The 15424-nt window shown below is 50.1% G+C and overlaps 3 protein-coding genes across 5 annotated transcripts; 1 reads left to right on the top strand and 2 right to left on the bottom strand.

The window, feature by feature from the left end:
• Positions 1-176: 176 nt before the first annotated feature.
• znf687b (zinc finger protein 687b) lies at positions 177-8164 on the top strand. 3 transcript variants are annotated; one of them, XM_056413189.1, is made up of 10 exons: positions 177-211; positions 913-3228; positions 3594-3883; positions 3960-4144; positions 4423-4599; positions 4722-4884; positions 5037-5408; positions 5660-5760; positions 6341-6428; positions 6627-8164. In XM_056413189.1, the coding sequence occupies exons 2-10, from the start codon at positions 927-929 to the stop codon at positions 7221-7223; spliced, it is 4275 nt and encodes a 1424-aa protein (XP_056269164.1). In that variant the 5' UTR covers positions 177-211; positions 913-926; the 3' UTR covers positions 7224-8164. The 3 variants fall into 3 exon arrangements, with proteins under 3 accessions (XP_056269164.1, XP_056269158.1, XP_056269150.1); XM_056413183.1 differs by lacking the exon at positions 177-211 and having other exon boundaries at positions 783-3228; positions 3627-3883; XM_056413175.1 differs by lacking the exon at positions 177-211 and having other exon boundaries at positions 783-3228.
• Positions 8165-8555: 391 nt separating this feature from the next.
• aqp10b (aquaporin 10b) lies at positions 8556-11613 on the bottom strand. The gene is made up of 6 exons (XM_056413536.1): positions 11401-11613; positions 10169-10295; positions 9799-9936; positions 9447-9565; positions 9123-9340; positions 8556-8824 (listed from the first exon to the last, which is right to left on the bottom strand). The coding sequence occupies exons 1-6, from the start codon at positions 11611-11613 to the stop codon at positions 8614-8616; spliced, it is 1026 nt and encodes a 341-aa protein (XP_056269511.1). The 3' UTR covers positions 8556-8613.
• Positions 11614-13012: 1399 nt separating this feature from the next.
• Positions 13013-15302, bottom strand: hax1 (HCLS1 associated protein X-1). The gene is made up of 7 exons (XM_056413550.1): positions 15167-15302; positions 14563-14798; positions 14265-14485; positions 14093-14156; positions 13879-14012; positions 13556-13676; positions 13013-13443 (listed from the first exon to the last, which is right to left on the bottom strand). Exons 1-7 carry the CDS (start codon positions 15217-15219, stop codon positions 13370-13372), a joined length of 903 nt encoding a protein of 300 aa, XP_056269525.1. The 5' UTR covers positions 15220-15302; the 3' UTR covers positions 13013-13369.
• Between the last annotated feature and the right edge of the window lie 122 nt (positions 15303-15424).

The raw sequence follows: 15424 nt of genomic DNA, 5'->3' as shown, positions 1-15424 counted from the left end.
AATGGTTTTGCATGACGTTAAAGATCGTTCGGCGACGACATGTCGACACGCTTCATGTGACAGTACGAATACACTTACGTGTGGTTTGCAGCATCCTCCGTGCATTTGTCCAGCATTATCTTAGCCCGATAGGATGTGGCAGGTCACGTGACGGGAAGCACTGCATTTTCAGCTGAAAACGAGCTAGGATAGTCGGGAATCGCATATCCAGGTAAACAATCCAAATACATGAAATATTAAACGAAAATCCCCATCCCAACCATCCTCTTTTGTGACATCGTCGACCCTCCGACCACCGGCGTGTGATTGCTGTCATATCATACCTCAACAAAACCGCTCCAGTCGCTTTTTAATGGCGAACGCTAGCTTGTCAGCTAAATGACCCCTCTGTCTTGGCTGGAGCTCAGCGGCCAGCTAGCCAGCCTCAGCCGGGGAGGAACATCGGTGGCTCTGAACACCCGAGGTAGCTGCTCCGAGGCGCCGAGCCCGTTGAACGGCTTCTCAGACGGGCCCCGCTGTAGAGCTCAGCCTGCGCTGGAAGCACAATAGGAGCAGCGGTTCCCATTCAAAGCAAATTAGTGCCGGACCGGTTTCTCAGAGGAGGGTTTGGTTGACGCGGCTGTCGCGCTAGCTGGCTACAACGAATGCTAGTGCAGGTCCCTGAAACCAAGCTAACCTGCTGTGGCTCGTCAGTTTGCGTCGAACGGAAGTGCATGCAAGACATTTTATGCGCGTCATGTATCTCGAAAATATATCCACGTTAAGGATTTTAATAATGTTGCATGTTTAGATTTTGCGGCAATTCTCTTAATTGTGCTCGCAAGCCAGAGCAGGGGGCTGATGGACAACACGGACATCTTTATGGTAATCACTATTGTTGCCTGCTGCTCCTATGTCGATTTGTTTTTACAGGACTTAATCCCGGTATGGGGGACATGAAGACCCCAGATTTTGATGACCTGTTGGCAGCATTTGACATTCCTGACATAGATGCCAAAGATGCCATCCAGTCTGCCCCGGATGAGTCAGAGGGACCCCACGGAGTTGCAGGTGCACCTCTGGGAAAGTCAGATGGTGTGGTGGGTATCGGGTCATCCTTAAGACCGCCGAGCCCCTCGGACCCCCAGGCGGACACTTCAATTGTTAGTGTGATCGTGAAGAATAAAGTCTGCCTCGAGGCTGCGGACGGAGAGGAGGGCGACACAGACCAGGACCCCATCGACGTGATCGCAGGGGTCGATGTGGGTCCGAGACTCGGGGCGTGCGCCCCTGGAATGGCTGAATCTGAGGCGCTCAACCACAACGGTTTTGGGGCATCGAGTGTGTCCACGCCCCTCCCCCTCAGCCATTCTAACGGAACGCCGTGGTCAATAAACACCCCGAAAGTTTCTTCAGAAGCACCGGGCGCATCGAAGTCTCACAAGCAGGGCGGGAACATTTTCAACAGACTGAAACCGCTTGTGGCACAGGGGTCTGGAGATCCAGTGGGCCGGGCGAGGAAGATGCAGCTTCTGCAGCAGCAACACCAGCAGCAGCAGGATACGGGCCAAGAGCGGGCCGACGGCGTCAAAGCGTCGTTACCTTCGTCTTCCTCCCTATCGGCCGGGTCGTCTCCTCCGGCTGCAGGCGGGGCGGTCGGACTCGCCTCGCCTTTCTTTCCCGCTCCACCCTCCGCCCTATCGGCACACCCGCTGCACTCGTCTCAGCCTTTTAACGGAGCTCCCAAAGGTGGCCCTGCTGGATTTCAGCACCAACAGATGGAGGAGGAGGAGGAGGATGATGATGAGGATGATGAGGAGGATGATGAGTCTGACCCTGATTTGGAGAGTCCTCTGGTGATCCAAGAGGGCCCCGACTCCCCGACATGCACTCAGCCGAGCCGCCGTTACAAGTCGGACTCCGTCTCAACGCAGCCCACCTCTTCGACGGCGTCTCACCCGAAGCCTGGGGACGCTCCCTCAGGGGCGTCTCTGACTTCATCCACGCCCCAGTCCGGCTCAATGGAGAGTCCCCAGCTGGAGGACAGACACCCGGAACACGTCATCGAAGAGCGAGACTCGCCGGAGAGTCCTGAGCCAGAGGCGCCAAAATCTCAAGCTGCATCAAAAAGGAGCTCCAGCCCCGCAGTGGCCTCCACTCCTCCTCCCACTGAACTGCGGGACCCCAAAGAGGAGGAGGAAGAGATTGAAGTGAACAATGGGATCGAGAAGGTCGCCGATGGAAAAGCAGACAAGGGAGACACCGGGAGAACGAGCGAGGAGAAGACGGAGGCAGATGATGCAAAGCTTCAATCTGTGTCCACTGATGGAGAAGCAGGCGTTGCTGCACCTGCTGCTTCTGGAGCTCCAGCCCGACCCCTCAAAGTCCGAATAAAAACGATTAAAACGTCCACAGGCGGAATCACCAGGACCGTGACGAGGGTCGCTCCTAAAGGTGGGCCGGCGGGAAAAGGTCAGGACAAAACTGGGGAACGTAAGGTTTTGGGAAACAAGGGCCAGAAGCTTGAAGCGTCCTCGGGTCACATGACCACAACCTCCCAGAAAGTAAGCGCTCTCAACGCTCTGCCCGTGTCCACGCTGGCGGCCAGCAGCGTGATGCTCGCCGCCGCCTCCAAGGTCCAGAACAAAATGGCTGCGTCTGACAAGGCCAAGGTGTCCGCCACGGCGGTCAGCATCACGAAGTCCGCGGCGCTGCCCGCGACTCCCGCCGTGGCCTCCTCTCCCAAGTTCTCCGTTGCCGCGGGCGGGATCAGCGTGCGCACGTCCACGAACAAGACGGCCGGCGGCGCCCTGCAGCCGAACAAACCGGCCTCCATCGTCAACAGCACGGGGGCCGTCATCTCCCGCAGCCAGTCGAGCCTGGTGGAGGCGTTCAACAAGATCCTGAACAGCAAGAACCTCTTGCCGAGCTACAAGCCGGACCTCTCGGCGCCGCCGCCGCCCGAGTGGGGCCTCCCGCTGCCGGCCGCGGGGTACCGGTGCCTGGAGTGCGGCGACGCCTTCGCCCTGGAGCGCAGCCTGGCTCGGCACTACGACCGGCGGTCGCTCCGCATCGAGGTGACGTGCAACCACTGCGCCAAGAGGCTGGCCTTCTTCAACAAGTGCAGCCTGCTGCTGCACGCCAGGGAACACAAGGAGCGCGGGCTGGTCATGCAGTGCTCGCACCTGGTCATGAGGCCCGTCACCGTGGAGCAGATGATCGGTCAGCAGGACATGGCGCCCATCGGCGGTAAGAAAGCGTCGCGGCGCGCGGTCATTCTGACCGTCTGTGAATTATTAGGATCGGGATTGTATTCATCTTGTCGTCAATCCCTCAGAGTCCAACGTGACTCAGAGAGATTACATTTAACTTCATATCAAATGGAGAAAAGCATCACATTCCCAATTTAAGGAGCAGGAAAGAGAATTTCTATTTAGATTAATGGCAAATAAATGACTCGAAAAGTAGTTTGTTATTTTGTTGTTAATTCTGTGTAAAGAGTAAACAAAGCTCCACAGCAGAAAGTCAGTCTGGAAACATCTCATTCATTTGTGATTCACCTCCATTGACCGCATCCCATCCGCCTCCTCTCATTTCCACCTTTGGCTGACCAGGCCCGCTCACCTCTTCGTCCTCCTCCCCTCCAGTCTCATCCCCTTCGACCACGTCCGGGGGCCCCGCCGTCTCTGCCGGCTCCAGTCCCATGAAGGAGGGCTCGGCTCCGGCGACGCCTCGTCCGGTCCGCCGCGCCCCCCAGGGCCCCCAAGCACTGATGCCTCTGCCTTGCAAGAAGGCCGAGCTTCTGCAGTACAACAGCTACAAATGTCCGGAGTGCCAATCGCAATTCTCGGGCAAGGCCGAGCTGGTCACCCACTTCCAGCAGATCAGAGCGGCTCCCAACTCGGTGGGTCTTCGCTTCGTGCCGCCGTGATGAAGTGCTGCCGATCTCGCGCTTGACGTTTTCTTCCGTTCCGTTTCAGACGTGTACGCAATGCTCGCCTCCCATGATGCTGCCCAACTCGTGCGCCGTGTCGGCCCACCAGAGGGTCCACAAACACCGAGCGCCTCACGTCTGTCCCGAGTGTGGGGGCATCGCCCGGCAGGCCAGCTTCCAGACCCACCTGGAGGAGGCGTGTCTGCACTTCGCCAGGCGCATTGGATACAGGTGTGGAGACATTTCCCAGAGCCGTCATGAAGAGCTGCAACTAATGCTAAATTACACTTTATTGAAGTGTGTCCTTGACAGTTGTTCTTTGGGAAAGAGCAGTTATTTATTTCAAATTCGCCTTTTTAGGGGGTGAAAAGCAAGCGGTAATACATGTGAGTGGGGCAAGCGTGAATGCTTTACTAACTTAAGTCGGTCCTGTGGTTAGTGTGTTCACTTTTTAAATGTTCTGCACTAGAGCCACAATTCGACATGTCGTGTGCCACGATCTCGTCCAGGTGCTCGAGCTGCCAGGTCGTGTTCGGAGGGTTGAACTCCATCAAGTCCCACATTCAGACCGCTCACTGCGAGGTCTTCCACAAGTGCCCCAGCTGCCCCATGGCCTTCAAGTCTTCCCCCAGCGCCCAGAGCCACATCAGCACCCAGCACCCAACGCTGACCGGAGGACAGGCCAAGTACGCCGCCTAATCCGACCGAAACCGTTCACGGGAGCTTTACCTTCAGAGGACGTTTGAAAATCATGCTCACAAGTTTGTAAATGGAACCCTAAAATATATGTCTTTTTGTCCTTTTGCAGAATGATCTACAAGTGTGTGATGTGCGATACGGTTTTTACCCAGAAACCCTTGCTCTACATGCACTTTGACACCCATTTAGCCAAGCAAAAAGTGCACGTGTTCAAGTGTCCTGACTGCACCAAGCTCTACGCCCAGAAAGGATCCATGATGGAACATATTAAGGTGCGTTTCGATGCTGAGAGTAACGGGAATAAGTAAAGTCACGCATTTAAGATGTTGAGTTGAATAGGTAGAGTATTGTCACTGCCAGTTTGAATCATTTGCATTTTTTAGAGGAAATGAATTAATCTGAAATGCTCTTCCTCACCTCTCAGACGGCTCACAGAGGGCCGTCAGCCAAACAGACAGAGTCTCAGCCCGACGCCTCCACCGCCTCCACCGCCGCCTCGGCCCCGACCAACACGTCCGGCCCCTCCGGCCCCAAATCAAAGTCCTCTGGGAAACCGGACAACTCTGACGGAGAGGACTGGGGTCGGGACCAGGAGGAGGAAGACGACGAGGAGGAAGAGGACGACGAGGACGACGACGGGGACGAGGACTACGAGGCTCCGGGGGCTAACTCGACCGCCGCGGGCGGCAGCAGCAGTCAGCCCCCCGCCCCCACGGAGTGGACCTGCCCCCAGTGTCAGTCCACCTTCACCGACAACGAAGACTATTTGAGTCACGTGAAGACAGAGCACGGCAAGGTGTAGCATACTACTCCATCCTTTACTCACACATAGATGTATATACACATGCATTGAGTCCAGTGATTAGTTAGTGCACCAACGTTGAACAAGATCACTAGCTGATTAAACTTTGTGCTTCGTAAACTACATCCAATCCTGGAGGGTCAAACAGGCAAAGATTCATTTCCTGTCTGCACTGGAGCACATTTGACTGACTCATTATCTTTTTTGATCTCCCTCTCTGTGTGCGTTTCTCCGTGTGCCGTCAGTTTCCTTGTCGTATCTGTGGAGGCACGTTCAGCACGTCTTCCAGCCTGAGACGTCACGAGCGCGTCATTCATGAGGGCAATAAGAGAGTCTTCCACTGCCAGTGAGTTACTTCAACGTGACACAAAGAAAACTCAAACTGACCCACAACTATGATTTTGAAATGCTTCCTCATTTTCAATTTTTTGCTAAAAGAAAAGAAAAATCACTGGTTGATCTACCTTCTAGGCATGTTGAGAGTAAAGCTAGACTAGAGGATGGGCTGTATGAGCTTATTGCAGTTTATATTTTTTGCAGTATATATATATAATATATATATATTATATATAACATATATACATATAAATATATAACATGTATAATATATATAATATATAAATATAATATATATATATAATATATATAGGCCGATAAAGTAACAGCAGAGTGAAAACTGTTTGAGTGTTAATGTCGCCCTTACATAGTAAGAAGTACATTTTGCACTGAGACCGAGATACATACTGAGGCATTTTACAATTATCTTACAAATCTAAGAGATCTGTGTGAAGTAAGATGTGTACGTGTTTTCCCCCTTCTCTCTAGTGGCCAAACTGTTGTAGTCAGAATTTAAAAACACATTGATCATGTGACATTAATTAGCCCTAGAGTTTTAATCTGATTTAACAAGCGTATTTATTTTTCAGGTATTGTACAGAAGGGAAACGCACCTTTGGTAGTCGATTCTTACTGGACAAGCACATTCGGCTCCATCACAGAACCACAGATGGACAGGTGAGGTCAACTCGACGCACATAATGTACTCATGACAAAGCAGCCAGTTAGAACTACACTATTTGTATATTCAGTAGTATACACAGTTAGGATGTAAACATCATGGGAATGTTAAAGTTTGATACTATTTTCCTGATATCGGGAAAGTCTGCTGCACATTTTTAACGCTTCGTCTCTCTCTAACTTTTGGGTCCCCAGGAAAGACCCATGACCAGGAAGCGAGCAGCCACAGGGGGAGAGGGACCAGGGAGCTCCTCGGAGCAGGACGGCGAGGGCGGCCCCCCCGGAGGCAGGGCAGGAGACGAGGAAGAGAACGGCCCCGAGGACGGCGAGGAGTTCGCCGCAGCTCCTGCGAAGAGAAGCAGGACGTCCGCGGCCCCCAACGAGCCGGAGGAGGAAGACAACATTTTTCGCTGCGTCCCCTGCGGCTTCTCCACCGAGGATGGGGCGGAGTTCCAGCGCCACATCCCCCAGCACCGGGCCGACACCGCCTCCTTCCAGTGCCTGCAGTGCGGCGTCTGCTTCGCGTCCGCCGGCTCCCTCAGCAGGCACCGCTTCATCGCTCACCGCGTGCGGGACGCCCACGGCGACGCGGAGCGCGGCACCCAGCGCGCCCACGCCACGCCCGACGGCTCGCCCGCCGGCTCCCCTCAGGCGCAGGGCGAGGACGGAGATGGGAACCTGATCTGCAAGGTGTGCGGCCGGCGTTTCGACAAGGCCTCGGACCTCAACACTCACTTCAGGACCCACGGCATGGCCTTCCTCACCGCACACAAGACGGACAAGCCCCAGTAGAGGGGCGGGGTCGAAAGAGACCGACAGATCACCTCCAATGAGGCGTTCGGGAGGGGTCACGATGGAGGAAGAGAGGCTGCAGAAGATGAATGTCGACCCCGAGATGAAACAGTTGGAATCTAATCTACGGCGCCTCCTCTGTGCAATTGTAACTGCATGTTTGGTCCTTTTGGTCACTTCCCTGAACACACCTGTGAGACTCAAACAGCCCTCTGAGTAAAGCATTTATATATCAGCCATACTGTGTGATACATCTTGTCCTTCCATCTCACTCTGCACTGACTGTAGCCACCCGTTTTTGTTTTGTTTTTGTGTGACACCGTAAACACGTACACCTCACAGGAGTGCCGATATTTTTGTACCCAACCTATCGTTTGTGCTATTCATACTCATTCGACTCATTATTTCGGCATTAGATGGCTTTTAAAACTCGAGACATCTGAAGCATGAAGGGGAGCGTTTGGAGAAATTAAACACATTTTTATGTTGCTATAATATTTATTTGTACGAAACACATTACTGCTGTCGGTACTTGTGCGAGTCGGTCGACTTCCCTCCAGCAGAGACTTGAGATGAGAACCTCTGAAGACATTTCATTTGGAGACGCGGTTATTGGAGGTCCGTAGCCTGTGTCGTGTGAACAATGTGTGATGTTAAGCTAGAAGAAGAGCGGTCGGGCTTCCTGCCGGTAGTATACGTGTACGTTTGCCATGTAAATACATATTACACTAAAAAGAAAGCAGTCTGGTTTTAGTAACTTGCTATGATAATGTGAATACGTATAGTATTTGTACCGTTCTTTTTTTTCTTCTTTCTACAAACAATTTAAAGTTCAAAAGAATCCCCCCAGAGGTAAGCTATACATTGTAATTACAAAGCAGCGGGAGCTACGTGGTGGTTGTGTTGTCTTAATGTGTACCAATACATAAGTTCTTTTTTTACCTACAGATTCAGTGCTTGCTGTACTCACATTTCTTTTGTACGTTTCAAAAACAGCCTTCGTGGTCACGGGACGGACGCCTAAGAGTGGATTTTCTTTTGTTTGTATCTTTTATATGTCATATCATAGTTATATAGCTCAATAGTGGAAATTTCATGTCATTTTATTGGCTGTGGTCTGCTTGCTGAAATGGCATACACTTGTGCTGTTTTTGAAATAAATGTGTAAAAGTAAGGAGAGTGACCCATGCAGCAGCTTCATCTGCACAGCGCAGCTTCTTTCCATTCACGCAACGGGATTGTTTGCAATATGATCCGGGAAGCGTAGTCAGCTAAATGTCATATGGTCAGAACCAATCCAGTGAATCAGTCACAAACATCAACGCAGACAGCTTCAAGGGGATCACAGAAGTCATGTTTACTGTTCATGTGACAGTTCTTTGACACAGCTTCAGTTTCCACAGTCCTTCTCACAGTCCTTCTCACAGTCCGGCTCCAGCTCCAGCCTCGTCTGGCCCTCGGTGGCGTCCTGAGATGAGGTCTGCAACTCAGATGGGCGGAGAGGATGGTGGACTTCAATCATCAGCTCGTAGATCAGAGTTCCCAGCAGCGCCCCAACACAGGGAGCCACGATGGGCACCCACCACCAGCCGCCTCCAGCCCTGGAAAGGGTCACACCCGACATTAAGACCCGACAGGCTGCACGTTTAAAAGCAGGCGACCCGAGGCACGCATCGGTAGATGAATGGGAACCGGCCTAAAACGCTACAAATTGGGAAGAAGGGCAAGCTGGAACGCACGTATTAAGAGTTACATCTCATTTTTCAGCAGTCTTGAAATTGCATATATTGGGTATGACTTGTATGTGGCATATACCGTTGACCTGCTCTAAGATCCCCTCCTTAAAGTCAAACGTGTCCATGTGGGTTAAATTAATCTGCCCCGAGTCAAGCGACTAACTTGAAAACATCCGGTCCCCAGCCAGCGATGTACGTGAACAGTCGAGGTCCAAAATCCCTGGCGGGGTTGAGGGCGTAGCCGCTGTTGGAGCCCATCGAGATGCCAATAACCAGAACCACTGCGCCCACCAGGACGGGCTGGAGAGCATCCGGGACGGAGCTGTTCCGCTGGTCAGCCAGAGCCAGGACACACAGCAGCAGTGCAGCTGTGCCAATCACCTGCAGACAGGAAGTTCAAATCCGACTGACATTTGGGGCGACTTGGCTGGACATTCAAACGTCTTCATTCACGGCGGTGACCGGCTGGGGAGTGACGCAGTCTCACCTGGTCCACGACTCCTCCCCACACACTGAGGTAGTCCGCTGGGTAGGTGGCGAATATGCCCGCTGTGGCAGTGACACCCGTCACCGTCAGCTCGCCTTTGCTGTACGCCATGATGGCGTCTGTAGACATCATCATCATCAGCATCCATACAAAACCACACACAGAAACACACTTTAATGCAGACTAAACATCGAGTGATACTTGATATTCTTATCGTCAACAAGTCTCATTAAAAGACCAAAATTGACATTGTTTAAAAAAAAAAAAGGTAAGCGCCCACGGAACATTTATTTGACTTCTATTGTCATGTTTGTCAGATATAATGTGATTCTGATGCAGCCACTGAACTCACCGTAGTACTGCAGGCAGACGGTGGCTGCAGCCAGAAAGGCTCCGAGCACTTGGAAGAAGACGTAGAAAGGAAGTTTCATCCAGGGATGTCGGCCCAGCGCGCACAAGCTCAGAGACATCGCCGGGTTCAGGTGGGCCCCTTGTGGTCCAAAATAATGTGGAAGAAGTCAACATTTCATAAGTCAAACAGATCTGTGCCTCCTGAAACTGCCAACAATCATTATAGCCTCACTAGCCTTTACATGCACAAATGAACCAACAAGATGTTTTGGTCAGAAGAATGAGTAAGTGATTTTATTATTTATTGGCATTTCTGTTGTTTGCGATATAGAAAGCGGGGGGGGGGGCTTAATCTTCATACGGTCACTTACCTGAGACTCCACGAGACACAAAGACCCCAAATGTTACTCCCAGAGCAAAACCCAGATTGATTGACAGGTACTGCCCCTTCCTAGCTTCAGTTGTGGTCACCTGGGCAACGGAGCCGCATCCGAACAGCTGCAATTAGATGAGGAAGAGCTGCATTCAAAACACCCACGCAGAGAGCGACACCCACTCAAGTACCACCATAGCACATCCATCTGGGTCTGACTACATCATCTGTCTTATTGTCCATCCATCATCCAAACCGCTTATCCCTTTTTTAGGGGCGATGGAGCCGATCCCAGCTGACATTGGGCCATGTCAGGGAAGGCAGGGTCCACCCTGGACAGGTCACCTGTCCATGGCCCTCCTGCTGTGAGGAGACAGCGCTAGCCACTACACCACAGCCTTTATCCATAGGAATTGTATATGTTTTGTGTTGCTGTGTCTTGATGCGTTGGTAATATTGTTGTTACAACGTTTATGGCAATAAAGGAGACATATCGAGAGAGAGAGCACACTTGGGCCTGCCTTTGGTGTAATCTCCTTTATTAACCCTCCTGTTGCCTTCGGGTCAATTTGACCCGATTCAATGTTTAATGTCGGTGTTCTTTCGGCAGTCAACAAACAAACATAAAGTACCTCACACTTAAACTTGGAAAACAATATTAATTCTAATAATTTTCTGGAGATTTTAATAGCTGGGGTCATATTGACCCCAAGGGTAAAATATGTCAGAAAATATAAAGGTAACAGGAGGGTTAAACATTGAATCGGGTCAAATAGACCCGAAGGCAACAGGAGGGTTAACTGCCAAGGAACCTGCTTTATGATTTGTGTTGTAAAACGCTCACAACTTAATACCCCTCCTCCTCCTCTGCTGAGACAGTTTAGAAACCAACCAGCAGCAAAGACTAACGCACACCTCTGCTCCATTCCAAATCACTGATGGCATCACGCTATCACTCTATCCCCCCTCCACCTCACCCCCTTTCATTCCTTCTGCCGGTCTGTCTCCTTCAGACCAAAGTCCTCAGTTATCTAATGTGTGGATTCTAGATCTGCTTCAAAGCAAGAGTGTAAGTAAGTCATTGTTTTAGGAAACTATTAAAACACTTGAGAAAGTCTTTGTTTTCTCTACAATGCAGCTCGTTCAATTAAATGCAAAATACACACACCTGACTGATTGACCTCAAGCGTCTCACGCGACTAACGGATGTTCAGCTCAGTAACTACTCACAATCAGGACATAGACTCCGAGGCATTCGGCCATGCACTCCCTGACCAGCTGGTTTCTGATGTGACATTTCCTCAGCAGCCTCTCCATCCCGAAGGGTTCCTCCGCGCCGCCTTGCCGCAGGTGAGCTTTCTGAGCCGGGACGCAGTCAACAGGTGGATCGGACCCGCACGGCGCTGCACTGTCCGCCTGACTGATCAGAGTTTGCCCTCTCATGCTGGACCTGCAGGGCACGTCTCACACACTTTACGAGGCGTTGTGTGTGTGTGCGCTCTGTCGGACATCTTCAGACCTTAAACCCCCGCAGACATGATTGAGAGCTGGCCTCCGTTTGGCTGCCAGTGACCTCACCTGTCAGGAATTGGCTCTGATTGCTCTTCTCCTGTGATTGGTCGGGACATTTCTTCTTCTTCTCTGGCCGTTTATGTCGCAGCCGGACTCAGCGGTCGTTATCCAAAACAACACACGTGCTTCCAATACGTTAATTAATGCATCGCTTCCAGATTGGAGGTGTAACGACTTGTTTTCTTGTGCCATATTGCATCTGTATAAATTACCACAGAAGAAATTATTAACTTGCACCATGTGCTCAGTCATCACTGGAATCTTGGATAAGAATAATCTCTCTTAATGGCCTTGACAGAGATAATCAACAGAGATACTACTGTTTATTCTAAGTTCATTTTTGTTGAATTTAAGGGTATCAACAGTGGAGTGATTTACTGCAAATGAAATAACATGGAGGTCGAGAAATTATCACACTGATCATAGTATTAAGATGTTTGTGAAAGCATTAAATGACTATGAAGTGAAGCAGGATATGGTCATAAGATGGCTCATAAGATTGTATCTCTAGTATCAGTAAGATAAGTCTCTTGGTGTTCTGTGAAGATAATCTTCCATAAGGTTTATGTAAATGGTTCACAAGAACAGTTCCCGCTGATTGTTGTGCCCTTATTTAAAGGAAATCTCCAACGACCTGGACTCCCCTCACCCAGGCAGATTCACCACAACATCAAACCATTTGAGAGCTCCCCCCCCCCCCCAACCCTTCCACATATTTTAATTGAAAAATAAATCAACACATTCTTTCTGTATCTGAAGCACGTAGAAACCACAAACCTGTGTGAGGTTACACCGACATGTTCAGAAATAACGGACATTTTTTGAGAAGAAATGAGAAAGAGAAGAAGAGGGGTTAAAGTGGAATAAGATCATTAAGATGGGGAGATAAGAACAGCAGAGACAAGACGGCACATGACAAGAACGAGCTGCATATGCTGGCAGTGTTGTGCTGTTGGAAATTCCCTTCAGTTCAATGTCATCGTAGTATGGAAATCAGGTTTAAATAAAAGATCCAAACAGTTTTAACTGCGACGCTTTGATCTAATAATTATATCAGGTGTTAACAAATCACCATCAAAGCAGAAATAGATCACGGTGTGTCACATTAATCACGCGTGTGATGAATGTGACACATTATCGAGATGTCTCACGATCGAGTCAACCTTATCAAGTTTGCCCAATCAGAGCAGAGCTCGTATCCACGTTAGTGTTATTTTAAAGTGTGTTAAATCAACTGAATAAACCTTAAACAGGCAAAAAAACAACTGTGTAAATAAATTAAGATTCTTTATTTGACATATCTCACTCTCATCCATACACTTATCCTACAGGACAACTGCAAAACAAAATACGTCATTGTGAACTTGTCTACGACCCCGATGCGGTCTTCGGGATTGGCAGCTTCTAGTCGACGTGAGTCGGGAAGCCCAGTGTGACGTGAACAGGCCAGAGATCCAAATCCATCCACACGTTCATTTTGGCAACTGGCGATCAAGTGTTCTGTCCACAATATATAGATATAAACTATACATATGCAAACTCGCAGCTTTGGGGAAATCCCTCCTTTAATGAAACGTTGTCAGGGCACAAAGGCGACGGTCAACCAGTCGAGAGACGACACTCCACGTTATCTAAACATCCCAAATAAATTGGAGAACAAGGAGTCATCGCCCTGCATGTCCGAAAATGGATTTCGACCATCTGAAATATGAACAAGAAAGTATTAGATCTAGATGTATTTAGTACATGAGGCAAAATACTCTGAAAACCTGTCCAATTCATTCATTAAAAACCCTCCTATGGATACACTGACCTGAGATGGGAGGACCCATTTGATGGTGCGGTCCCTCTTGGCTACCAGAACCTCCTGACCGGGTCACCGTGGTCTCTTCTTTGCCGTGGCTGTCTCGAACTGTTCGCGTCTCTTCTACAGACTGACATCAGAACAGTGAGAACAGACGCATTAATTCACAGCCAAGCGGCAACAACAAAAAGAGAGGATGACAACTGAAGAAAAAGAGTCATAATAATAGTTTGACCACCCACTGGGCTTAAGTGGGCCCCTTGAACTGTCCACACAACACCTACAAATACGCTGTGATGGTATATTAATATACAACTAATACGTTCTCTCACCCCATCAGGTTTCACCACCTTGGTGACTGTCACTGATTGGAAGAAGGAGCGGGCTCTGGGTTGGTTCGGTATCGGACCAGCAGGTGGCGTCAGAATCTGATCCAAGCCCTTCGAGGACACTGCAGAGTCCAGATCTGGATGTGGACAGGAACTCGGTTGAAACGGAGCGAATATACTTCACTTGTTTGACTGAAAGATAAAAAATGGCCCCCACCTCTGTCTTCTTTGTGCTCTTCCTCTGAAGATGTGTGTGGGCCTCTTTTCCCGAAGTCTTTAAACTATTAAAAAGACACCACGAGAAGGTCGATGCACAACAGTTGACAAACACTTTGTATATCACCACAGATAAAAAGCCTTTATGAAACATAACAAAATATCTCATGCACCTTTGAAAAAGAGGACCAGCCATGGAATGGCGAGCTGGGAAAGTCTGGTGCCTCGTAAGATGGGTGCTCATCACTTCTGGGTCGTCGGGGCGGGCCTGCTCGGGGTCCTTGGGGGTTGTATTGAGGGGATTTGAGCATAAAATCTCTCAGGGGGTTCTCCCCAGATCCCCCTCCACCCCTCTCTGCTCTGCCCTGAGGCGGCGGCACGATACCGGGAACATCTGGAACAACAGGGAGACACAGGCTGAGTGTTGCAGGGGAGGTGGGAGAGGACCGGATCAGGTCTCGGGTCTCATACCAAAGTGTCCAGACTCCGGCTGTCCCTCCTGGCGGCCCAGCATGGAGAATATCTCCTCCATGTCCCGAAGGACTTGGCCAAACACGGGCGGCTCCTGCATCCTCATCCCATCGGGGCGCCCGCTGAAACCAAACCTCCAGGCACCGTCTAAAGGGTCCTGCTGGTCCGCCCGGATGCCGTCATAGGAGAATCCATCTTCGTCATTATCATCACGAGTCATGGCATCAAAGGGGTCCCTGAAACATTACAGACGGTCAAATAGATGATAAATCAGGGGAATTGTGTGAATTGACACTCACTGCTATCTTGCTTTGGGTTTGTTCGTCAGTCAGTGACCAACAGTCTTTAAATGGTATTAATCCCGAGGTCACCCTTAGCCTGAATAAAATAGGGGCCCCTGTGGTCATTCTGGCGGAGCACCACTAATCTTGTAATTTCAGCCGTTTCACTACCTGTAGAATTTATAACTAGATATAAATGTATGACAAACTAAAATGCCAGACTAACGTTAAGCGTGCGGGTAACCGCCGTTCACGTTAGATCCAGTTTTAACGATAGCTTCGTTCGGTGTGACGTTGCTCAACTTTTACTCCACAAAACTCACCGTCGGCCTCCAGGTACTCCGAAGAACCCGCGAAATAAATCAAACACGCTCATTTAAGGACAGATTTTGTAGACTCATTCATAACTTAAAAAAAACACAACAGACTTGCGACGTGAGAAAGCTTCCGCTGTCAACAGTGCCGTAAAGTGTTCCAGATACTTACGCAATCAGTCGTAACGCCACGTTACCGTAAACATCAGAAGAAATGCGCAGGAGAAATAACCGCAAGCTCTGCGCCGCTTGCGGAGTATCTGGCCG

Source organism: Pseudoliparis swirei, chromosome 1 (assembly GCF_029220125.1).
Source record: "Pseudoliparis swirei isolate HS2019 ecotype Mariana Trench chromosome 1, NWPU_hadal_v1, whole genome shotgun sequence".
Taxonomy (NCBI): Eukaryota; Metazoa; Chordata; class Actinopteri; order Perciformes; family Liparidae; genus Pseudoliparis; species Pseudoliparis swirei.
This window is presented reverse-complemented; position numbering and strand designations above follow the sequence as displayed.